The sequence below is a fragment of the Mycteria americana genome, chromosome 1 (assembly GCF_035582795.1).
Source record: "Mycteria americana isolate JAX WOST 10 ecotype Jacksonville Zoo and Gardens chromosome 1, USCA_MyAme_1.0, whole genome shotgun sequence".
In the NCBI taxonomy this organism is placed as follows: Eukaryota; Metazoa; Chordata; class Aves; order Ciconiiformes; family Ciconiidae; genus Mycteria; species Mycteria americana.
The window spans coordinates 122,860,369-122,885,236 of NC_134365.1; the positions used below are offsets into that span (position 1 = coordinate 122,860,369).

General features: G+C 41.1%; 1 protein-coding gene across 2 annotated transcripts in view; it reads right to left on the reverse strand.

Moving 5' to 3' along the window:
* Positions 1 to 24,868, reverse strand: part of DSCAM (DS cell adhesion molecule) — a 401,510-nt gene that overhangs the window by 168,013 nt on the left and 208,629 nt on the right. For both annotated transcript variants that reach the window (XM_075518956.1, XM_075518964.1), the window contains exons 2-6: positions 22,862 to 23,008; positions 17,123 to 17,401; positions 14,572 to 14,847; positions 11,770 to 12,066; positions 10,696 to 10,971 (exon numbers count right to left, since the gene is read on the reverse strand). In XM_075518956.1, coding sequence (XP_075375071.1) covers positions 10,696 to 10,971; positions 11,770 to 12,066; positions 14,572 to 14,847; positions 17,123 to 17,401; positions 22,862 to 23,008 — 1,275 coding nt within the window. The remainder of the gene's footprint in view (positions 1 to 10,695; positions 10,972 to 11,769; positions 12,067 to 14,571; positions 14,848 to 17,122; positions 17,402 to 22,861; positions 23,009 to 24,868) is intronic.

A 24,868-nucleotide genomic window follows, 5' to 3' on the forward strand; every position in this document is an offset into this window, starting at 1 on the left:
GACATAACCTTTCCCCTTGATGAGTGCAAATATCTGCTAAATGCCAAGTGCCCCTCTCACTGTGTTGGTTAGCACATTTCTACCCAAACCCTTCTCTTAGTCGCAGGCATCATTACTGAAAGATATGCTAAAATTCACAACAGGGTGGCAAATTGCTTCTGTATTTTCTGCTGAGTGTGTAACAAATTTGAACCAATCTTTCACGGACAAAATGATATCAAAAGTCAGACAACATATTGCTCAAGGATTGTTATGTGCATCTTCCCTCTCCATTTCCCTGATGAAGAAAACAGGGAGCAAGATCATTAGGTCACACTGAAGTATTTTTCAGAAAATATTGATTTGCAAGGCTGCATTTACCAACTCTAAAATTTAGAGTAGCAGCCTGCAGAGCATTTCAGAAATTGGCTAAAATATTTATAGACAGCACATTTTCCCTCTGCTCAGGTTTTTAAGATACAGAGGAAATCAACATTTATTTCTGCTTCATAAAATATAATGTATATTCAACCTGCAGCAGCTTGCAGTACTGACAAGGAGCTTATTTTAAAAACCAGTGTGTAATTTAAAATCAGTACTTAAAAAAAGTAAATAGCCTAGTGATAACTTTGAAGTATTGAAGAATGTTTTTCAGCTACAGTATTTACCAATTTGGGCTGATAAAGGCAGTTCCTGGCGACCTAACATACTAGATAGATTTTCTTCCTGCTAGTTTGAAGAAGGAAACAATCACAACAAATCACTTATTAAAAACATAGAATAAAGCATATCTGAAGTCAGACAAGTAATTTCTGAAATACAAAAGTTGCCATATACATCTCTACATCTATCTCTTGCAGTAAAAAGTTGACATACACCCCTGACAAAAGAAAATATCAAGCTTGATTAACCAGCATGTGGGTTGGTTTTTTTTGTAAACTAAAGCTGTATCATTGCCAAACAGCACTGAAAAAATAAGAGGGATGTATACTACTTTAACTCTGAGAGAGAAGAGTTACAGTAGGACAGATGTATTTAAAATACTTCAAGGTGATGTTGAAGTATTTCCCTTCCCTATGCATAGCTTTAGTTTGACCACACTTCAGAGCTTGTATTTGATTTTTTTGTTAAATTATGCTATTTTATGTAAAAGATGTTACATGTTAACTATAGAGAGAGAGGGCAGTATGTGTATGTGTGCTTGTGTATATGGAAGGGATGTTTCTTCCTCTACACACAACAGGCAAAAGAGTGAAAATCTCTGCTTCATGCCATGAAGCGCAATGTCTTGGGAATGCTTTATTGATGAGTGCTTGAATTAAGTGTCTATTTAAGAAGAGGAGCATGGGCCAGCCTCATTAGTGGTAATGCAGGAAGATTTAAATTATGGTTTTTGTGCCCTAGCAAGGTCTTCTGTACCTCTGGGAGATTACTGTAAAGGAGGGCAAGGAGGGCTTCCATGCTGCTCTCCATTAGCAGAGGAACATCTTTAATTTCTTGCCCTCCGTTCCATGGGAGTTATGTTGGAAGAAACTGCTGAGATGATTCACTAAACCAGAGCATCCTGCAGATAGCCTGTCTCCTGCAGCAGCCTTGTGAACATGGTGTTCCTTTCCTGGGCTCTGCATAGTAAAATGAAAGTCATCTGGTGCTTTATCATTAGAAACGGTTCCCTAAAGGATTTTCGTGCAACACTGTTGCAGGAGCTGCGCCCACAATATAAAATACCTTTGGCAATGAATACTCACAACACAGGTCCATTGGCTGATGCAAAGTAGAAGCCACCAAACTACATAGCCTCTTAAGGCAGCCGTGTGACCCTAGATTTCATGCACTGGGAGTGCAAAAGCCAAAAGTGCTTTGTCTCTGCACAAACCCTAGCCACAGTCTAATCATTTGTAAGTTTTCTCAGCCATCAATTGTTTCTCCTAAACAGCTCCATCCCTTGTGGGTGATGGTTTGAGCAATTGCACATAGTTGCTGAAGCACTGGATTTTTCGGCTTCTTTCTTGTATGTATTGAGCCTTATCAGTAGGGCATGTCATTCATCGAACTATCTGTTAATGGCATTTACTGAGCCAAGCCGCATACCCTGCTCCCTCGTTGCGTACTAATGTATCCTGTCTTGAAAAGAGGGAATGCCGTTATATCCTTCAGGCCTTTCTAAGTGTATGCACACACAAAAAAAAAAAGAACCAAACTAATCTCTGTAATGCCTCTGCTGTTGCACAACATTTCCCTCTACTTGTAGGTTCATTAGTTACCAAAATTAACCCTGTATTCAAACATCTTCAAAATCTTACCACAACAAGCTGCGGTATTTTATCAGGAACTGTCGCCGAGTGTGGCAGAGCAAATGCTGTGGGAAACACGTATTTCCCAGGGGAGCTTACTAGAGAGACTTCACCCTTTGCCTGTGTCGCCACTCCCCTTTCCTGCAATGCAACACCGATAGCTCATAGGCTCCCTGGTGCTGTTCTGAGAGCTCCTCCGAAATGAGAAAGGATGCAAAATGTTGTGTAGAAACCAAGAGTGCTTTTATGTCACGTCTCATCCATCTATCGAACCACCTCCTTTCAGCCTCCATTGTGAGGGGAAAAGTGCGTGCCCTTATCATATGAAGCACCCTGCAAACCTAGGATGGTGGGAAGCTCAGTTCCCTGCCCAAGGGGATGCGTTTGCTGTTTATTTTTTAAAGAGAAAGCCTTCTTCATTTGAAGATAAGATACCAGCTGCAAGAGTATATTAACACAACAAGCAGTTACCTTTATTGTTAAAGTGCCACCTGATAAAAAGCCTCACTTGTAGGCTAGGTATCCAGAAGCACTTACTATTTATTTTTACTATGCTTTTGGAAGCTAGTCCAGAGCTATTGCCCTTGTTTAGCCCCTACATGATCTAAAGTGATCTTTGTCCTCAGGTAACACTGTGAAAAGTTGAAACGAACTGAATCACTAGAGCCAAAAGTTCCAGATTTAGATGAGAGAGGACTTTAACAGAATGATCTCTGGCTCTGAAAGTATTTCCATGAGTAGTTTGACTGATTTCACACTAGCTTCCCTTTCACCTTTATCCCAGGACTGTACATAAGCAGCTGATTTTATATCACCCTTCTGTTTCCACAGGGATGATACTGTCTTTTTATTGCATGCTATGTATTATACACATTAACTTGAAATTAGGCTAGCATACTCCAGACCTGCACTATCATGTACACGCACAGTCTTGCTTTCTGTATGTACTTACTGTATGTACTTACACACACACTGCTAATAGCTCACACTAACTTCTGGCAGTAAAGTACTTAAAATTTTAAGAGCAATTTTAACAAATATATAAGAAAGTATTTCAAATATAATTGACAAAATACATACAAAAAAGAGCAAGAACATGTCTTCTTCCAAACCCGAAGTAAGTAAAGCTGCATTGTAGGAGAGAGAAGAGGGCTGGCTTTTGATAAACTCAAGCATAATATACAGATACTCTTGAACTCCTTAGCTGAGGCTCTTATTCAAGTACTAAGGCTCATTTCATATTGTTTATATAATTCATAAATAAACACATCCATACACCAACTTAAATTGTGTTTGAAAGGTATAAGACTGTGCACAAAATTAGTAAGTTTTTAGATTTAAGTGAAAAGTTTTATATTTGTACATATTAATTCCTCCTCATGAGGACTAGGAGAGTAATGAAACAACTTTAACATACATTTTTGGGTAACCATTTTCTGCAGTGTCAGAGGTGAAGTCATTAAGAATATAGTATATTAGAAGTGTACTGCTACAAAATAAGACACTTAACTGCAGCATCCACATGACACTTGTGAGCTTTTAAAGAATGCAAGTCAGCTATTTTAATGCGAGGCTAACCTTGAGTTGTTGCATGTTGAATGGCAAAAAATTTACACAGACCTGTCAAGTCTCACATATTGAATAACAGGCTATTTTAGTCTTTTCTTCAGGTGCTTCTACAGGTTAGATGCTGGGGTTCTCACATGGGAGATATCACCATCGAAGTGCATGTTCCCTTAAAGCAGACTGCTGCCACTGCTTGTTCCCTGTAACAAGTCCCCATGCCCATTATGCGACCTGAGAATGACAGTTAAGTGGATTTTTGCAGAATCTTTTGCACAACTGGACATTCTTATCCATTCTCACCTCACGGCCCTTGCGTGATTCCTGCATATGACAACTCCAGTCAGTTTGAGAGATCTTAATATTTCTTCCTGAAGAAGTTGCAACAAGCTTAGAGGGATCCAAAAAGACATTGCATGGGAGAGTGAAAGAAAGGCAGAAAGTGATAGAATGAAAGAAGTATCTGAAGGACGTCAAGTCCAAAAGTTTTTTCTGACTCAAATTATTGGCAAGGTTCAGTCAGTAGGACAGATAAGAAGTTACATCTTAGATACGTGCAGGAAACTGAATTCACACTTGCCATAATCCATGCCACAGACTGAAGCATAAACAGATTAGGAGATTGTTTGATGACAGCATGCACCATGGTCCCAAGAACCCTCGAAAGATTTCCCCTGACGTTTTCTCCCTTTTGTGCCTGCATATTTTTCACTATCTAAAACAGCCCTCCCTGAACTGATCTGCAATGCAAATCCACCAATAACATTTTATATATTAGAAAAAGCTAGATACTTCCCAGGAAAGATTAGGAGAATCTATTCAAATAGTTGCAACATAAAGTTATTTAAAAATAGCCCTTGTTTGGTTTGCTTGTTTTCTAAAAAGAAACAGGCTGGTACAATTCTTATACGTGGTTCACAACAGGTGAAGTGCTATCACTTTAGCATAAGGCAATGAGAAGTCTTCTAAATCAATGAGATATATAAGCTCTACAAGATCAGAAACAGTACTTTTGAACACCGCACTTTTTATTTTAATGATGCTGCACCCTTCCCTCTCAGGGGCTTCTTTTTCAATTAATTTCTGTCGGGGAAGTGTGAATAGCAGTAGGCTGTTTACATGAGAAGTGTGTCCCATGAGACTGATGAAAAGAAAATCATCGTATACTACTGATGGCTTTTACTGTAGCTGAGAAAACTATTACTATAAATTACATAATAAAAAAAAATGGAGATAATGACTCACTCTTGTTTTTAAAATGCTTTGAGATCTGCTAAAATGCTGTAGAAGAGATGCTGCTATTATTTAACCATCTTGCCACTTGAAGGGTTGTTTTTCAATGGAAATATGAAACTTACAGATGGGGTGGGTAATATAACCTCTTTCTTTGTTTGCCAACACTTCTCATTATAAGACTATTTTCATTTGCTTGCAGTTTGACTTTTGTTTGGATAGTATTTTTCCAGGCCAGGTGTCTGCCTCAGGCTGAGTCATTTCAGCTGGAAAGTTTCAGCTACAACTGTTTGGCCATTTCCAAGAATAAGGCAGGAGGGTGGAAAAATAGGGATGCAGTATATATTGATCCTACTGTAAAAGCAAAAAAAAAGACACTGTGAGAATCTGAGAAGTCCCACCTGCCCCATGGTTAGCAGCATGGCTTTCAAGTTTGGCAGGTGATGGCACCAGCATCAGATATTCTTGCTGTCCCTATGAAAAGTCATCACAAGGGTGCCCAAATCTGAGCTAAAACAAGTAAATAAATAGACGAAAGCCCCAAAGTTATCACAACCTGAGAAGACATTTTCCAGTGACTAGTAGCTAAGAGCTCCCAGGGTTCGAGCAGCACTGAACACATCCTAGCACTACCTTCAGTGGCTGAGTCAGTTCCAGCCATGTGGGGCAGGTGCAGTCTGGTGAGATGTCAGAAATCAAAGCAGGCAGATTTGTCTCTCTAGTGCTCATACAGCTGCCTGCGCTGGGCCCAGGAAGCACGAAAAAAGTGATTTCACGGCAGAGAGAAAGAAAGGAGATGTGGGCGCTAAGGGACCAGAGCGGGGAACCGGCCTGCATTGCTGGGCATGCAGATAGCAGCAGCAAGTGATGGTGCAGAAGCTCAAAGTGGTGTCCAGGATAACAAAAGGGAATAGTAGAATTGGATTTATGGGCAGTGAGGGGAAGCCAGAAGTTGGGAGCAGGCTTGCAGTGGGATTGCAGAGGTGATGGGGGTTGGTAAAGTGGAGTTGGGAAACTGGCTGGGGATGTGAGACTGGGACAAGGAAGCAGTGGGGTGAGGTACAGCACTGACAGTGAACGAAGACCCACATGAAGGGGAGACAGGCTGAAACCCAGTGGAGATGGAGAAAGTGAAGACTGGCAGAAAGAGAGGATGGTAACTGGAGGCTGGGAGTAAGGTTGGGAGCTCTGAAGGTGAAGACTAGTTTTGAGTCATGAGAACAAGGTGCCAAGGACATGAGGACTGAGATGGGAAAGACGTGGAGGACAGACCGGTTTTGGAACCCAGAGCAGGAGAGCCAGGACTTGGGCAAGGATGAGCTGGAGAAGATTGAGGAGGACAGGACATACTTAGGAGAAATGAACACAAAACACTACATCTCCTACAGGATATTCTTCTCCTTAGGATGTCTAACTTCAACAGTCCTCTGCCGTCGACAGATGTATATGAACCCCACCGGCAAACCACTAGAGCTGGACCAAATACACAGTAAGAAACTAGTGCTGCTAAAAATAATTCTGTTCTTGGCAAGGACCTATGCCGTATCCTTAGCCAGGCTAATCTCAATGATTACTTCTGAGGATGTCAGTAACTACTGTTTCCACCTTGCAGGAGGGAGAGGAAAGGGGGTTCAGTTTACTTCACAAAAAAGCTAAATCACAAAAAAGAAAATCGCATTTAACACAGACCAAAGCAAAACCTGTTGAAAGGGTATTATTACAGTTGCGAAGGCAAGTGGTCAACAGGTATAAAATACCAGAAATTAAGTATGTAAATACAGTCGTTGTCTCCCCCCCGTTAGGTATGCATTACAGGGTGGGTAGTTTTCATGGCTTTTTGTCAGAACTCAGAACTGGCCAATTCATTTGTCTAAATATAAAAAAATAATGCCAAGATGGCTTGATTTCCAAAAAGCTCCATTAGGACTCAGTCACGGTTCCAACAGAGCTATGTTTGCCAAGCAGAAACCTGTATATTTTCCTGCCAGCTTATCCACTCAGCTCCCAACAGCCAGCTTATGGGACTGCTAGCTTCCAAGATCTAGATTTTGGGACAGAGACAAGGGACAGGCAAAGGATGGGGGTGGGGGTGGCATGCCACATCTCAGTGGGACAGAGTTATCTGGAGTCTGCAGAACTCTGACATAGGTGGCTATGCAGACAAAGGCACCAGTTATTCCTAAAAAAATGGGACAACTGATTTCATGTGGTGTCTAATTGATTCTTCTGATCAGCAATTCAAAGAAGTAGCTGGCCTGGGGTTGGGTAGAATGTAAGTGCCCAGCTCCCAAGCTTTTGGCTTCCTGACAGCCTGCCAGGTGGAAGGCTGCACAGCAAGGCTCTATAAGCCCCACTCTTGGGTTCTCTGGCAGCCAGGATTTAATTTTGAAGTTATGGTCAAGAAACTTTCTGTTCTCCTATCTGAGATCTTACAGTGATTTCCAAAGAATGTCCTCAAGATTTTGCTTTCATTTGGATGTTTGTAAATCTCAAAATACTCTACAGAATGGGCAGCCCTCTTGTATTTAATTACATGCTGTTGCATATCTTTATTTGGATGCTGCTTTTAGCAAGTCCTCTTGCAAGACAGAATGGGGATGTTGCATGTACTGGAGAGTTTGGAAAGTGGGCAGTAAATGTGGTAGAGGACTGCAGACAAGAAAGGCCACTTGTATGCATAATGTAGATAAATGCTGCCCCATAGAGCCAAATTCTATATTCACCTTTGCCACCAATCTCTCAGATAATGATAATTAGATGACTTAAATATGTCTTTCCCAGGGGGTTGCTAAGCTGGGTGATGTGACTGATCTGAAGAAGGAAAAAGAACTCTCAGAAAAAACTTCATTTCAATGGGAGCAGAGCTTTGAACATATAAATGCTATATAACAACAGGTAAACTGGAAAAATCAAGTTGTAGGCTTCTGAAATTGAACATAAGAAAATTTGTGGATACTTTTAAGTTCAGTCTGTGCCTCAGCTGCCATTTGCCAAAGCGCTCCTGATCTTCCAGGTGGGTTTTGAAAATGAACGCATTGATTCAGAAACACTTTGATACCACAGAGATACCACACATCATCTCAGAAAAGCTCATAAGAAAATTGATAATTATGTCTTCAGAACAGAACATGGAGGAAACAAAATACCAAGTAACAGCTCATTAAGTATCATCTATTCTGAATCACCCTTCAGTTGACTGGTTTGAGGTCACCCAGGAAGCCTGTAGCAGAAATGAGAACAAACCAAAGGACCCATGATGTTGAAGATGGACAATAACTCTCCCTCTGTTTCTCTGGAGAATAAATAAGTATACTGATGGTATGACAAGCTGAACTATAAATAAGGAGATTTAGGCACTGATATTAACCCCTCTTATAATGTCATATTTCAGAGTACTTTAAACCTCTAGTATGCAAGCTGGGCCATATTTTGTATTTCTCTGAATCAAACGTAAGTGCCTGAAAACTCATCACATTGACTTTGGAATCTATTAAAAAAAAAAAAGGACAGCAAAAACATTATTATATTGAAGCAACAGGCCACTTTTGACTCTCTGCTAACATGTTAGATAAAATCACTATGTAGGTATGGAAGAAAACAATACATAGCCATCTAAAAAACCACTGTGGCAATGCTGACCTCCAGCTACAATAGCAGAGCCTTGAGAATTGTTCAGGTCTGACATACAAAGCTCACCTTTGACATTTCTGGCTTAGCATATGAGGACAGGATATTAACCTTTTTTTAAATAACAATGTATTGTCAAGGCCAGGGCATGCTGAAGTAGCTAGGGCACTTTGCAGCCAACTTTGGCAACTCCAGATCAATAGGTATGAGCCACACTGACACGTCTGCTTTGCATGTGTCGTGGATCACTTCTACCACTGCAGCTTGCACTGTTCCAATGCATCTGCCTTATGGAGCACACGCAGGATGAGGCGGTATCACAGATGCAGGGCAGCTCAGCCCACTGGCAATCTTCAAAGGTGCCACATGTTTATGCAAGTTATTCAGAGTACATACAGTCACTGTCTGAGACTTCTGACCAGCCAATGGCCCTGGCAGCTGAATATCCAGAAATACAGCAGAATACCTTCAAGGAAGTCAAATCGCTGATAAAAGCTACAGGTCAATCAAAATTGATAGAGCTGGCAATCTACTTTCTGGGGGAGGGATTGTCAAGTTTGAAATTGTAACCTAATGGAAGAAAAAACAGTATTGCACCTGAGGTACCAGCTAGCATGATCTAAATGCCCGAGCTGTAAGGATAGACTGCTGGACTTTTTTTGTCTGGCTACATTCATTTTGATAGCCATTTGAAGAACGGTATCATTTAAGAGGCAGCATTGCCCATCAGATTTACCATGGTGAACTGTTAGTGCAGCAGCAACACAATTACTAATTTGGCATTAAGTTCCTAAACTGGATCAATAGATCTGAGATATTACTGTAATGTCAAGCAACGTACCACATACATGAAAAGAAATGGTGAAATTAGCTTTTTATAGTGCAGTGTGTGACCAGTGCCCCTGATGGTCTCAGGTGTATGAGATGTCATGCCTTTCAGAGTCCAAATTGCTATTGGCTTAAAGCTAATCCCCTAACCTCTTGAAATAATTAGCAATTACGTCATTCCAGACTGAAAACAAGAAAAGGCTAAACAAACAGAACAGAAAGGAGTTAAAAGATCAGCTGTCTGTAACAAAGTCATTTTAGCTTAGTGTTCTCCTCTGTACCTTATCTGAGAACAGATATAGAAATCAACCCTCCTTCCTTTCTTTCCTCTCCCTCCCCAAAAAAGCCCAGGAAAGGTTTCTAAGAACTTCAGGAACAGTGAAATTATACCTCAATTCTTCCTACAGGTTCACATGAAGTGCACTATTTAGTGGCCCCACTGCTCAAAACTAGGTGCTACTGCAATCAGGTTTTCTGTCTTTTGTGTTCTTGTGAATGGGTCTGAATATTGCCAATACCAGAATAGTCAGAACACAATGCTAAAAAATTCCTGTTCTCATCTGTTGTTGAAGTCTTTCAGGTCCATCTGAACATTCTTGTTTGGGACTATTTGAATAGATTTTAAGCATCCTATTAGAATTTCAAGTCACATTTATTTACAGTGCTACCTTTCTAAGCATCAAGAACACTTAGAAAAGCACACTTAAGAGGAAAGCAAAGTTAATGCTTTTAGTTCCTGTCCCTGCTTATTGGTAGAAACACATACATTAAAATTCTTATCTTATTTTTTAAAAGCTGGAAAGTCACTATCTAATGAAAATGTGAACTTTGTCATCCAGCAGAGAAACAGTCACCGGCGAAACTCAGGTGACAAAACATTAATCTACTGCCTTAGTTGTAGTGAAAACTGCTCATAGAAAGCTTGCTTCTGCAAGGCTTCCACTTGGAAAGCAATACTTTGCTAGTTGAATGAAGGAGGTTAAAAGTCAGGAGAGAACAAGACACAGTGACTGACTACCGTCTGTGTCATCATTAGAAATAAACACAAATCTGGATTAACCTTCTTAAATGCTCATTATCTAAGTGCCAGCACAATCCTATGTGTGCAATTCTGTGTTCCTATAAAAGACACAGCCATTAGCTTGGCTCTAGTGTTCTGAGTTGACCTCACCTTTTACTGTCACGTGCACACTCTGGCTGGTGGACAGCTGTGGTTGAACGAGGACGTTGCACGTGTATTCACCCTCATCTACTTCCTTCTGCACATCTGAAAGCTTCAGTGTCCCGTTGTTCTCAAATGCCACTTGGCGGTGGTTAAATGGTAGCAGGTTAGAGTTCTTGTACCACTTGATGGAGTAATAGGGGTAGCCGATCACACGGCAGTGGATGTAGGTGTCCCGTCCAGCTATTGCTGTGATGTTCTTCATTGGTCGAATGCTTGCTGGCCCTAGAAAGGTAAAAAGAAACTCTTGAAAACAATTTAAAGGCACATTTGCTTGAGGAAACATGCCTATAATTTTTCTGAATATACAATGTTAACAACATTTACAGATGCGGCTCGCACACTTCTTAGGATTTGACAGTTTTTGCTTTTAAGAGCTACTTAAGCAGTTTCCCTAATCTTTATATGCTCTAGTTTTTCCTCACCCTGCAGCATACATACTAATTATGTGGGGGTATATATTTGCATTATCCAACACTTGCCTGATAAAATCTTTGCTACATTACAAATTAAAATGCTGAGGATGATTTAATTAATGTGAAATACAAAAACTGATACAAAGCTAGAATCCTGTTACTCATGAGAACGCTGTCAGCTTTTTTTTTTTTTTGACATATATAAAGTATAATACCATGAGGATGGGTATTATGCCATGTAGAGCTAGAAATGCAAGCTAAAGTACTGTATACAGGAATAATTACAATGAATGTTGGACAAGTAAAGGAGGAAAGGAAAAGAAAAATCCCCATGCACAGCAGGACTAAAGTAAAGAAACTGAACTAAGAGATGAGTATAGGAAAAATAGACTATAGAACACAAGCCAAAGGGTTCTTTCAACATTTAACTGTACCATACACTTTCTAGATGGGGCTGGAGAGGCAGGGTGGGAAAAGAGAGGGGGGAAGAGAAGAAAACAGTAAGTTGGGTTTGGCATTCCAAGACTCATTTCATCACATGCAACAATCTTTTTCTCCACTACAATGAGTTATGTGTGTTTTTTTGAGGAGCTGATTTGACAAGCACCTCTTACGTTTATTCGAGCCTGGTACAGGACGACTCCAGCAGAGTTGTTGGCAGTACAGCGATACACTCCACCATCTCGGACCTGAGTGTTAGAGATATTCAGGTAACTGACCACGTTGCCTTCAGAGGTGATAATCTGGCTGATACGATGACTGCCATCCTTCACAATGGGATCTTCGTCCAGCGTCCAAGTGATCGTAGGCAGAGGAGTCCCCTTCACGTTGCACATAAGGGAGACTGGCTCTCCCGGACTCACCACTTTCTCACTGAAGGCAGAAATTATTTTGGGAGTTCCATCTGCCAGGGGAAAGAAAAGCAGGAGAATAGTACTTACATGGTGTAAACCTTGTTCCCTCTATCCTGGAGCCTATCACATGAGCCAAGATCTTTTTTAGAAGCAGTGCAAACAATTGTGTTCCAGGACGTAACTCTAATTATTGAGAGAGGGAAACAAATTTTGACAGTAGAGTAATAAAATAACCCTTTGCTTACTGCAGGTGTCTTTTTCTTCTTCTGAGAAACCCGGTACTGAGTCTGCTTAAGGAAAAACACTTGAATAGATGGACCAGGGCTCTGCACAGCTATATGAACTGCCAGGTTCTTGCAGAAAAGTGTTAAAGCCATACACAGTTCATCACAAAAGACATACAGCAAAACCTCAACACGTTTCAAATTTTTCTTCTTCTGGTAGATTTCAGCTCCTTGGAAAGCTAAGGATGAATCCTGTTGGCAAGAGCCAGGCATAACTTGCATAGGCTTAATCTCACACAGCTGTGCCAATGCAGTTTAGTCCTGACCCACAATACCCCATTTAGAAAAGTATTAAATTAAACTTTTCTGAATACAGATTGTCAGAAACAGCAGTGATGCCAATTTCTTTCTGTGGTCATTTTGTGCTACAGATAAATACTCCTCTGAAATGAGAGCATTCAAATGCTTTCTCTTGTGATCTGTGTCACAATTTACTCAGCCTCTACCAGGCAAGTGAATAAAGAGAAGGGATGGAGACAGAAACTTTGAGATTGTAAGTAGGGAGCAGGACTAAATAAGCACCTATCTGGAATGTTCAGCAGGGTAACATTTAGGAGTGCCGACACTCTGCTATTAGTTAGGAAGTTCTTTCTGAGATCATGCAATGCTTGTTCTCCTTTGAAAATCATAATTTCAAAGCTGTATCTAGAAGGAATTTCAGTGTAATTGGGAGCAAAAGGCCACACACCAAGAGCAGTATGCAGAACAGAGGAAGCAATCCAGTCCGAAGTTCAGACAACAGTGCTGTAGGTTACTGTCTGGTTTTAAAGAGCCAAGTGGCAAGAAAGCTAACTAACTTCAGTGTTCCTACAGTATGAGTGCCTGCAAGAAACAGAAGGAAAAGGTGCCTCATTACCTAGAGAGAAGCCAAAGACACTTGAAAACTCACCTTGTACACGAAGCCCTTTAAAGGCCAACTCCTTTCAGCATCACACAGGACAGAGGGTGTCAGGACAAGTCTCATGATCTGTGATGCACTGTTTGTGCACACTATATACTGCCTCTTCATGTACGCTCTGCTATGCGTTACCCATATGTTTGGGAGGCTTGAACCATGACGACTCCCCTGGGAATCACAATTCTTACATTGCAATTTCAGTGTAACCTCACCCAGGAAACTGAGGGACCTGTCATGACGTAGGCAAGACTCCCCACAAAACATGCTGAGTCATAGCAAAATTAAAAACGGGGCTGCAAAACTCCCTTCCTTGCCCCATAGGCAAAAACATAAGGCACTGCTTCTCTCAGGCTGCTGAAAGACCTCAGCATCCCTGGAGGAGCACTTGATTTGATTTGATTTCATAATTTTCTCCTCTTCCCCCCTCTCCCTTTCATTTCTGTCCCATTGGTTGTGTGACAGAGTTCTAATTTATTTATTTATTTTCATCTCTGACTCTCTTCCTTTCATTTGCTATGTATTAGATACTGTCATCCCTCAGAAAACAAAACAGCAACAACAACAACAAAAAGCTTTTTTTATCCTGAAAGAAAGTTGATACAGGAGCAATAAATCTGTGAGTGTGTACACTATGTACCTCTGCCACCCCTCCTCCTTTTTTTTTTTTTTAATTCAAGTGACAGGCTTTTTTTGGAGATGAAAGCAGACATTATTTTCCCAGTGAGACCTGAGTGTCTTTGAAATCTTCCCTGCTGTTGCTCTCTGATAACCTGCACTCTCTCGACATCATGATAGATTATCAATATGCTCTTTAGGCTTTCTTAGTCACGGGAGATGGTTGCCGAGGTAACTCGGTCCAGGCAGGTAATCTCTTCTTTTTCTATAAAGACGCTAAAAATAGTGTCCATGCCATGACTGCACTACAGCCTCATTAGTGAACTGGCTCCGTACAAATTGATTACTTTCCTCACTTGATTATCATGTGGAACGTTGTGTCATTTAGTAAAGATGATGTCCAAGCCTTCAGCTAATAACCAGAAAAGCCATGCCCAGAAAGAGATGTTTGGAGTTGAATAGAGACCTCTTCTCTCATGTCCTGCTGAAAGCTAAAGTCAAAAATCAGCACCACCACAAAAAAAAAAAAAAGAAAAAAAAAAGGACTGGAAGGACTGCTCAGGAGGGATTTTTGTTTTCAAATCAATTTTTTCATTCCATTAGTTTTTGCTTAGAGTGGGGCACAATAAACCCCACTGACAGTTCATGAGTACCCTCTTCTCCTGTCTAGGGTCCACTATCCCTCACTTTACAATGACAACACCAAAGATGATGTATATATTATGGAGACCAGAATCGCTAAACAGATAGTGACTGACCTTCGAGTACCACCTGAACATAGTCTTGAGCAGACATCTTGTCCTTGCGCACAAAGCACTGGTAAGCTCCACCATCACTCTTGGCCATGCCATCCATAATAAGGTTCTCCCGGTTGACGCCAGTGATCCGGACATTGTTACCAGGGTTGATGATTTCACCGTTACGATACCAGGAGAGCTCCTGGTCCTCAGTTCCTGTCACACTGCAGGACAAGGACACTTGACTACCAACACTGCTTTTTACTTTCCGTGGGCTAATCGTGGCTTTTAGTGGTTCTGAAGATTTAAATCAAAATAAGGGAGAGGGAAAGGGAAACAGAGAACATTAAGTATGCACGTGCATTTATGTGCAAGGAACAAATTAATTCTCAATTAAGGAGAACAATAAAAATCACAGCCATACACTTCTGAAAAAAAACCCACAAGCAAACAACAGATGATTGTGTTTGCTCTCTGTAGTGGCCAAGCATTTTGGCCACCAACATCCATGACACAAAACATAGATCTATGGCGATAACCTACTTAACATGTGATATAATCCTCTAGACCATGCCTAAATGAACAGTAGGAGCAGATCTACTGAGTAACACCGTCGGTGCTGAGGGCCTAACAATGGCACTACACATGTTTTGGGAGGATAGGACGTTATTTCAGATTAGTTCAGTGTGGACATTTGAACTGATGAATTAGGTACATTCCTGAAGCTCATCTTCTGGTTTAATTTCCTACAAAAGGAACCCAGTTCACATACTTCAAAACCACTCCCTGATGCGAACAAGTGCAGTAAATGTCAATAACCAGGAGATTAGCTTTTAAGAGTGGCAGATCCACACCAAAATACTAATATAGGTGCACAGATAGACATCTGTAGGATCTGTCCACATATAAGTGTTTCTGTGGGTGGGCTCACTAAATTTTCTGCTTCAACAAGGGAAGACTACAGTATTTTCAAATCAGCCTTAAAAAAAAAAAAAAAAGTAGGACATAGGTAATGCAAGTTTTATATTGTAAAAAAGGAGGATGAACAGTGTTGAAAAAACTGCAAGGATAAATAATCTTTGAATGCAAGGATAACAATCTTTATCTTGCCACCTAACAGTTACAGGGATTACTGAATGCGGATCTCATCTCATGCTTTGCATATTTTGATTTGACTTCCTAATAAATATAAGGGACTACTATCAACAGCAATACCATCTCTGATACTTAATACATACCAATCTAATTATTTTTTTTACCAGCTTGCATGCATACACACACATATATACACATACATAAAAATTTCCTCAGCTAACTCATTCACTTTACAGAACATTTTATAACACGCATATGGAATAAATCTTTAGTGGCCCATTGGGAACAGAGGCCTGGAAAAAAACACACAGGTCAGTGGCCTCAGTCATTCTGGATCACAAACATGTATGTAACAGTCCTTTCCTCTACAGTGGTCCAGAGCAACAGTTAATCTGTGCTCATATGCATGTTACAAGTCACTGAACATCTCCATGTTTCCTATCCAAAAAGGCCACAAAGGCTCAAAACTGCCAATGACCCATTAAACAAAATAGACACACTGAAGTGCACCACCACCATCTCAGAGCCATGATGATGCAAGAAAGTGAACCACATCCTCCCTTGCAGAGGAGAGTAAAACTCCTTCACCCAGCTGTTTCTTCCTGCCAACCTGATCCAGAAGATATCTACTGGCTGTTTGACCACTGAGTCCGTAAGTAAAATTTATCACCAGGCACTGGGGATACTTTTGGTATCACTAGTGGTACCATTACATCATGTCTCTGGAAGTTTTGACTTTGTATGATACAATGCAGACTGAATTCAGCTAATTTTTATGAATACATTTAGACGCAAAGCTCCTCTGTTATAATTCACGAATTACTGATATTTGATCTCGGTTTTATTTTGCCCAAATACATTATGTGTAATTATTTGTGAAGACATTTTTATGGCCTGAACTGTTCACAAACTTCTCCCTTTTCAGTTTGCTAGTCATGCTGTATAGGTGGAAACGTTAGTTCACAAAGCATTATTTCTATTCCAGGAAATAATTTTTTTTTAACAATAGAAGAATAACACTTTTCCAGTGCAGTGCTTCTGAGTAATAATTATCTTTGTAGAATTTGTGAAACATTCAGTATATTCACACATGAATACTCAGCTGAGGGGAGGTATGAGTGTTCAATATTACCGAACAGCATGAGTCATGGCAATGAGAGTTTGGCAGCTTTATTCATGAGAACATTTGCAATTTCTTTTTAAGCATCCAATTCAAGCTTCTAAATTACATATCCTCCATGTGATAAATTATATAGCTACATTATAAATTGCATCTATTTGCACTTCTGATCGCTCAATTGTCCAACAAACTCATCTCCACAGAGCCTACTTTCTGTCGTTCCACAACTTTGAGAAGTTTAGGCATTGCTAAGGTAAAGTAACAAAACAGAAGGTACAGCAAGATACAGCAACATCTTCCTCATGCAAACACCCAGGCAAGAAGTGGCCCGAGAGCTTGACTCCGTCCAGGACTTACGTTTTACATACAGTCGCCCTATCATCTCAGCAGTCCCGTAGTTGTTCCACACCTCGCAGACGTAGTTGCCTGAGTCCGAGGGACGCGTGTTCTCGATCAGCAGGCCCGTAACTGTCTGCCGAAACCTGCTGTCAGGCTCCCAGGGAACGTTGTCCTTCAGCCAACGATACTTTGGTGCGGGGTGCCCTGATGCTTTGCAAGGCAGCTCCACTCGCTGTCCTGCCATGGCTTTACGGTGGTCAAACCCATCTAGAATAGATGGAGCTGAATTCGCTGGATCTGAAAGAACAAACGGCAGTTTTAAATGGGAGCATTAAAATTCTTTCATTCACTAAGCAATATGCCAATATTTTTTCTCCTGCATTTTTTGACTCACTAGCCCAGTGCTTTATGTACTACAGTTTGCTACTGTGACCCAGCCATCAGTCTCTAGTATCTCAGTAGTGGTGGCTGGGATCCAGCAGCATGTATTACTGAAGCATCTCATGACTACTTGGAAATCCTCTCACTGGATTTTTTCCAGGTGGCAACCGTTTCTCTGGTCATTCTTCATGTCCCCTACCAGAGGAATGGAGAGCCAGAAATGTGTTGCCTTAACAATTATTACTGTTATCCCTGCACTATTCGACTAGAATGAAGCCAACACATTCTCCATGCTTCTCGGTGGTCTGAAGGCTTTGAATTAAAGGAGCAATTTATTCCCTTGTCAGGAGAGAAATGGTCAAAGACACAGGAATTTCTATCTGCAGTCTAACTGACAGATGAGCCTTTTCTTCTTCTCTGGAAAAAGAACTTAACGTGACAAGACCAACATACAGCTTAATACTCCAACTCTCTGTGCTCAACTTACTGAGAGAAGCAGCTCTCAGGCCAACGCACTTGTGTAGCACCTGACATATTTTTATGTATCTCACAGAAGTCTGGCAAAGTGCCTTCACCAGAGGTGCGTGTACCCCACCAGAAATAGTACTCTGTTTGTGATTTCAGCTTTTTAAGTTTGAAAACTTTTGGAGGAAGAGGCTGACATGATTTACAGTTTTGTGTAGCATGCAGCATGATGGAAGCCCATCCTGGAGCTATTGCAATGTAAATACTGAACAATAAATCAACAAATATTCATCTAAGTATTTTCTCATCACATGCACCCAGTTTGCTAAGACTTCTGTCTCACAAAAATTCCACATACTGAGCAACGTCTTTTACTCCTATCTGACACACCGATCTCTTTTTGGGTATATCTACATCATAGTTACCTGGGTGTAGGTGTGATTGCATCCATTTTGACATTTTCAAGTGGTCTTTGATTTAGCTAGCTCAGGTACTGCTCACAGGGCAGCTTCAGCAGGTTCCTCTTAGGAGCTAGAAAGATTAAAGGAGCAGTTCATGCTGAATTCAAGCTACTCAAGTGATAGTGTAATCAGTACCTGAGCTAGTTAGTTTAAAACTAGCTTAGATATATCTTCATGAACTGCAGCCACACCTGGGAGGTTACGCTTGAGAGCAAATAGCTGGAGGCACTATGCAAGTTATACTATCAATCCAGAAGCTAAAATTGTGATGGTAAACAAATGGGCTAAGTAAATTTTATGTGAATATCTAGATAAAACCCTAAATGCCAAGTTCAATGAAAGATGACCACAGAGGTTTTTCTCCTCTCTAGGTGCCAGCAAAAAGTTGAGCCACTGAAGGCAAAACCACATTCAGTTTACAGCAACTTACTGTCTGTCTCATTAGAAACATGTCAGCCAGTAGTTAAACAAATGATTTTGCATGCATCAGTAGCCTCAAGGTCCATATTTGGCATCAAGATGGGTTATATTTTTGAGCTTGCCATGCTGTTTATGTCTGGCTTAGTGAAAGCACAATCTGCCAGGGTGCTATTGGGAAGGCCAATGTCAATTTGACTAATTGATTGGCCAGCTCCTTTCTCGCCTTTTGGGTCATCAGGCATCTATGTTTTCATAGATTCTTTTGTGCAGCCTGAGGAATTAACTCGGTAAAAATGTAAGCATGCAAGAAACTACAGCTCTGGCTCTTAGGAAGGTTACATCTACACAGAATCAATTTCTTCAACTGAAAGTAATAATTAAATAATAAAGTAGAACTGACATTTAAAGGTATTGTCTGTGCATTCCTACTCAAAACTGACAGTAGCTTCATAGCTTCTCTATACGCTTTTAAATTCAAAAGACTTTGTGAAGGATATATGTGGTCGCATTTGCAATCCTTTAAAGTAACTGTAAGGAAAAGCTGTGGCTAGTAAATATCACACTCCGACAGCCTCCTAGTTTGCTGCAGAGACCTGCATATGCTTCGAAGCTGGGCCCAGTCAATGTGCAAAACCACCTCAGACAACAAGCTGATGGTGACAGCGAAGCAGCCCCTGCCCTCCTGCCCCCGTGCCTAGGCAGAAGCCTGGGAAGCCAGGCGGGCTGCCCCCAGAGCTGGGGGCTACGGCAGCAGATGCCATGGGATGCACAGCCCCCTTCTGCAGCTACCATTTCTCACCCTTCAAGAACGCCACACCAGTCCCTGGTTCCCAGGTTCACTTCGCTTCGCTTTTTCCTTTCTCAAACTGAGCCTTCGCAGGAGCAGCCCAGCCTGGAGTCCTATCCACGGAACAGCTAAGCTGGGATTTGCCTACGTACTTGAGAAGCCTTGGGCTGTTATTATAGAGGAGGTATGTAAAATATATTTAGGGATACACAAAATATGATCCCAGTGACCTGCTCTCTTGCACTCTGTATTATATATTTAAATGGATGGTAAAAACATCTCTTTGGGATGCCCCTGGAACAGACTCCTATTTAGACGTCCTACATTGCATATATTCCAGTTAAGGGGGGGGGGGGGGGGGGGGCACAAAAGAAATCCCAGGGTTCATTTGCAATCACCTGCAATGAGGCAAATAGCAAAGTAACATAACACAATTCCAATATGTGGTATGGACTCTGAATGATTATTTTACTATGCTTTAACAGCCAGCTGCAAATGACTTCCAACAAGGACAACGGCAGAAAAAAGGAGGCAAAATACTGTTCTAAAATATTCTACTTTGGATCTTCTTTGAAGGACAGAGCAAGAAACTCATTGTGCATTCAAAAAATCACAAGGATCTTTTGGAATGTGAGGGTTAAAAACTGGTAAAGATTTTGGGAGCTGGGATTCATGGCTGGACAAAATTATTTTTGGAAGAGCACACTATAATGGGCATTAGAGGAATATTCTGTAGCATGTTAATGGCCTTGGCTTTAATTTTATTTAGAAAGGCCACATGATTTCAAGGAGATGTTCTTACTCCAAAAGAAATTTGGAATTTTGCTTCGGTCATAGACATACTAATTATTCACATGTGTATTTGCTATTATAAGCATGTTACCTTTCTCACTCTTTCAAAGAGTGACGGAGCTTAACGTGTACTAAAAATGTGACCAAGAGACTATGATCAATATCCATCACAAACTGTTTCATTCCCAAATAAACAAAGAATATTTATGGATGTAAAAGGCAGGCAAAAATGTAGGCCTCATGCAAGCAGACCTTTCACAACTACGTTCATGGATTCTCTGATCTCAGTTCTTAAAGGGCTCACTATTTTAAAATATAAATTCCAGTAAAGAACAAAGAAAACCTGTTAGCGAAATGTTAAGAGAAACTCTGCCCATAATTGCTGCACTTGTTCAGTAGACTAACAGGACTGGAAATCAGAGCCCACTATAGCTCTAATAGAGAATAATTAACCCCATTGATTTAAAAAAGCCAGCTATTGCACACAAGTAAAATTTCCTATTTTGATTTGGTCTGTGGAGGAGAATAGAAAAGGGAACTCCAGACAGAGCACATCTTTCAGGGTGCTTGTCCTGAATTACAAATAAGACAGAGCTTTCATTTTTCCCCTTTGTTCAGCAAAATAACTAGAAATTTTCCTGTGGTAACCAAGATACAAGCCTGATTTTATTTATGTTACCACTGGCTCAGCCTTAGCATGATTTCATACGGAAGCAGACCATATTATGGAGCCAGCTAGAAGGATAGGACCCTGCCTATCCTTAGAAGACCAAAGCAGGCAGATTCTTGTGCAGGAAAACTACTTCTTCATCTGGCTGGGAAAAGCAGAGGCAAGAGTTTTACCCACAGGGGATATACATCAAAGGAAGAAACTCCTGGATCTGACTGGTAAGTGATTCTAACCTGAACATCACACTATTTTTTTTATCTTTAGTATATTTAAGTCCTGACTTGTATGTTCAGAGGGCTCCAGAATCCTCCAGCAATGACCATTTCGGAGGAGGGCAGGAAGTATGTTACTAATGCAAAACCTTGTGCCCACCTCTGTCTCCCTTAGGGCTCTCAGAGGGTGGAGGACTGAGACCTAATCACTAGATTTTTTTTCTGACAGGAAGACCAAAAGACAGAGACAAGGTCAAAAGGAGAATTACCCCACTGACTGTTAAATTGTGAAGGTCACCATACCCTGACTGATCTTTAGGGTTAGGATCTTTAGGGCAACTTAGTAACAGTGAAAAGGAGAAAAAGCTCTGTGGGGCTTTCAGTGGGATGGTGGGCATGTCTTCTGTAAAGCAAGGATTCAGGGAGAAAGGAGAGTCTGGGATATAGTCTTAGCTAACTCTATGGATGTGGGAACACAATTGCAGCTTTGCTCACGTGCAAACACAGGGTGCAGTTCCAGGCACCCAGCAAATGAGGGAGAGGAAGGGGAGATGGAGAAGAGCTAATCCTATACAGATATGATTAAAAGCAAGTTCCAAACCCAGGCCTGGGGTCTACTCCTCCGTCTCACCTCACCCACAGCTGGCACCTCCTCTCACTGAAAGACAATGGAGAGAAAGGGGGATTGGAGCAGCACTGTACTGACAGCCCTAAGGGTTTTGGGTGGGCGTGTGTGGAACCCAACAGTCCATCACACACACAACAATCAGGAGATGATTTACAATTACAAGGAAAAGTTAAAATACCCCATCTACCTTCTCATTTTCCTACCTGCTGCACAAGGCCATTTGCCCTAGGACTTTTAGCTCTGTCCACAGACAGCCACCAGCTAACGCTCCTGTCTGCCTACAGCACCCTGGGTGGCCTGGGACAGGTCATGTACTCCTTCTGGATGGAGATCCCTCCTGGAAGCAGGGGAACACACTGTTTTCCCCAGGGAAGGAGTGTAATGAATGAAAAGGAAGGCTGAAATGCACCTCAGCTGGCCTGAGACTCCTGCAGTGGAAATATCTACAGGTGAACTAAATGTCTTGAGCTCCTGCTACGGTTAACAGAGAGAAATAGGCACCGTGGGGCAATTCATCTCACCCCAAAGCGGGTGGCTGAAGTAGGTCAGATACACTACCCCTAAAAGTGTTTCTCTCCTTTGGTTACAAAGGGAAGTTAAGGTGACTAGACACTTTCACTGCACATGTCTACTTTTAATGGATGAATCCCATCCACAGTCCCTTTATGAAGTACTCTAAACCTCTAAATCACTGTACTAAATGCCAGTGCACCCTACAGGCTCTCTGGAAATATCTAATAGGAGGTGAAAAACAGAAAAAAGGAGTTTAAAATGGGACATTTTATTTTGCAGCAGCAGCTCACAGCTGACCACTTCTACCTTCCATTTGATAGACGACTTGGTTGGTAGTGCATACGGGCACAAGAACCTGCCTTACCAGTTTAGCACACTAGAGAGAGGCATACACAATACTTAATTTAACATGATATGTAGAGGAGCACCTGATACAAAAAGTCTTGCACTGTTGCTTTGTCGTGTTTCTCCAGTGTATCTGTGCCTTGTGATACAGCGGTAGTTGTACAGTCCATCTTCATTCTGTACGTCTAAAATATACAAGGCTCCCGTGGATGTGATGAGAAATCTAGGTCCTGAAAGACACAAGAATTTGCAGTGTTTAAAATATCTGCAGGTTGTTACCATGTTCTGCTTTTTCACACTGGGGGATGGAAGACGCAGGCTGGAGGGTCCTGAAGGTTTTTTTGCCAGAGTCTGGAAGCTGCCAATTATAAGTTTACTGAGTACTCACTGCAAATGCCTATAAAGATATTAATTCTGTGCACTTCTTATAAAAAAAGGTAGGGATCTGCAAGGAAAATGTGAGGAATAAAGGAAAGAAATGTGCCATGGTCTATATCACAATCAACAAACAATATCCAAGAGACATCTGAAATAAAATACAGGGTAAAGAACCAATGCAGAATTTAATCCAGGTTAATTCAATATTGTAGAGTGATACGATAGCAATTCACCAGCAGAGCCGTACGTGTTAGAAAGGTGGTCTGGGACGGCATGCATAATAAAACAATATTAGCCAAAATGGCATTTGTTGTCCAGGTGCACCAGAAAATTGAGAAAAAAAAGATCATAAAAATGAAAACTAAAGGGATCAGTGAAAGCAAGAGAAACTCACAAAAGGAGGAAGTTTTTACCCCAAGAATATGGGACATATTTGCTAAAGGATTCCAGCCATAAGAGCCATGTACTGCACAGCCCTACTCCACAGCCTGCTTCAGGTGTGATGGGAAAGCCAGGACAGCAGAACCAGCCTTGCCGATGTTGCCTACGCCGCTGACCCCAGTGGAGCTGTACACACCCGCGCTAGCTGCAGGCGAGGCAGCACGAGTGCCAGGAAAAGTCCCTGTCCATCTTTCCTGTGGGTTAATGCACTCCAGGCCTCAGTAGGACGGGCTGAGCTCTGCAGCTCAGTACTTCCAGGGCCAAACTACTGGCAGAAGGCGAGTTATTACATTATCTGATCTGCTGTGGACATTTTTTTTTAATAATATTGCAGTCTGTGATTAGAGAAGCACAGTGTAAGCAGGTAGACAGACTCTGTCTAAAAGAAGGGCTTAAATAAACAGCACAGGACGTGTTATTTAATATCCAAGTTTGTTTGTTTTCTTTTAATTCTACACAGAAAGGTTTATTTCAGGAAGAAAATTAGGTCCAGCAAAGTGACTGCCACTAACACTGAACAAGACTGACATGTTCCTGGTCAGTATTTCTCCCAGTGTTCGTTCACATTGAAAATAATATAGTTGAAATTCTCTTCAGAAATGTATTTTTTTATTATTAACTCTAGACTATGTGGAAAACATCATGGTACATATGAACACATGTGCAGTTTTGATCATTTGACACCCACACAGATACCCCTGTTCTGTTGTAGATGTATGTTCTAAAAGCAGGGACACAAAGAAAGCTAACTTCTACATGGTACGTGTTTACTCTAAAGCTTTTCCCATATTACAAAAAATGGAAGTAATGTGGTTAGAATGCATTGCAAACTTGGGCTTCATCTGGCCACTCTTTCAATTTAAAGAGTACTGCAGTCTAAGCTATGCATGCTTTTCTAAAACTTTTAAACTGGGGAAAATGTTAATATATTTTCATTCTTATGTCTGCTATTTTTTCTCTAGTAGCTGGTAGCTCTTACAATATAAGTACATGTACCTGTGTATTATAAAATGTACCTGGCTCCCAAATTAGGGGAGAGAATACGCAAAGATGAAACCCATTATGAACTACTATTCAGTAACACGCAGTAAGAAATATTTCCTTTTCTTCAGAGCTCTGTTTGAGCAATGACTTTTTAATAATTAAGTATAGTTAGGGTGCTTGCTCACAAATGCATCAGTGGGAAAGCAATCCAACAGAGAAAAGACAGAAAGGAAATGGTATCATTACAGAGGACAGTCTCCTTTAAACCACAATCTAAAAGAAATGGA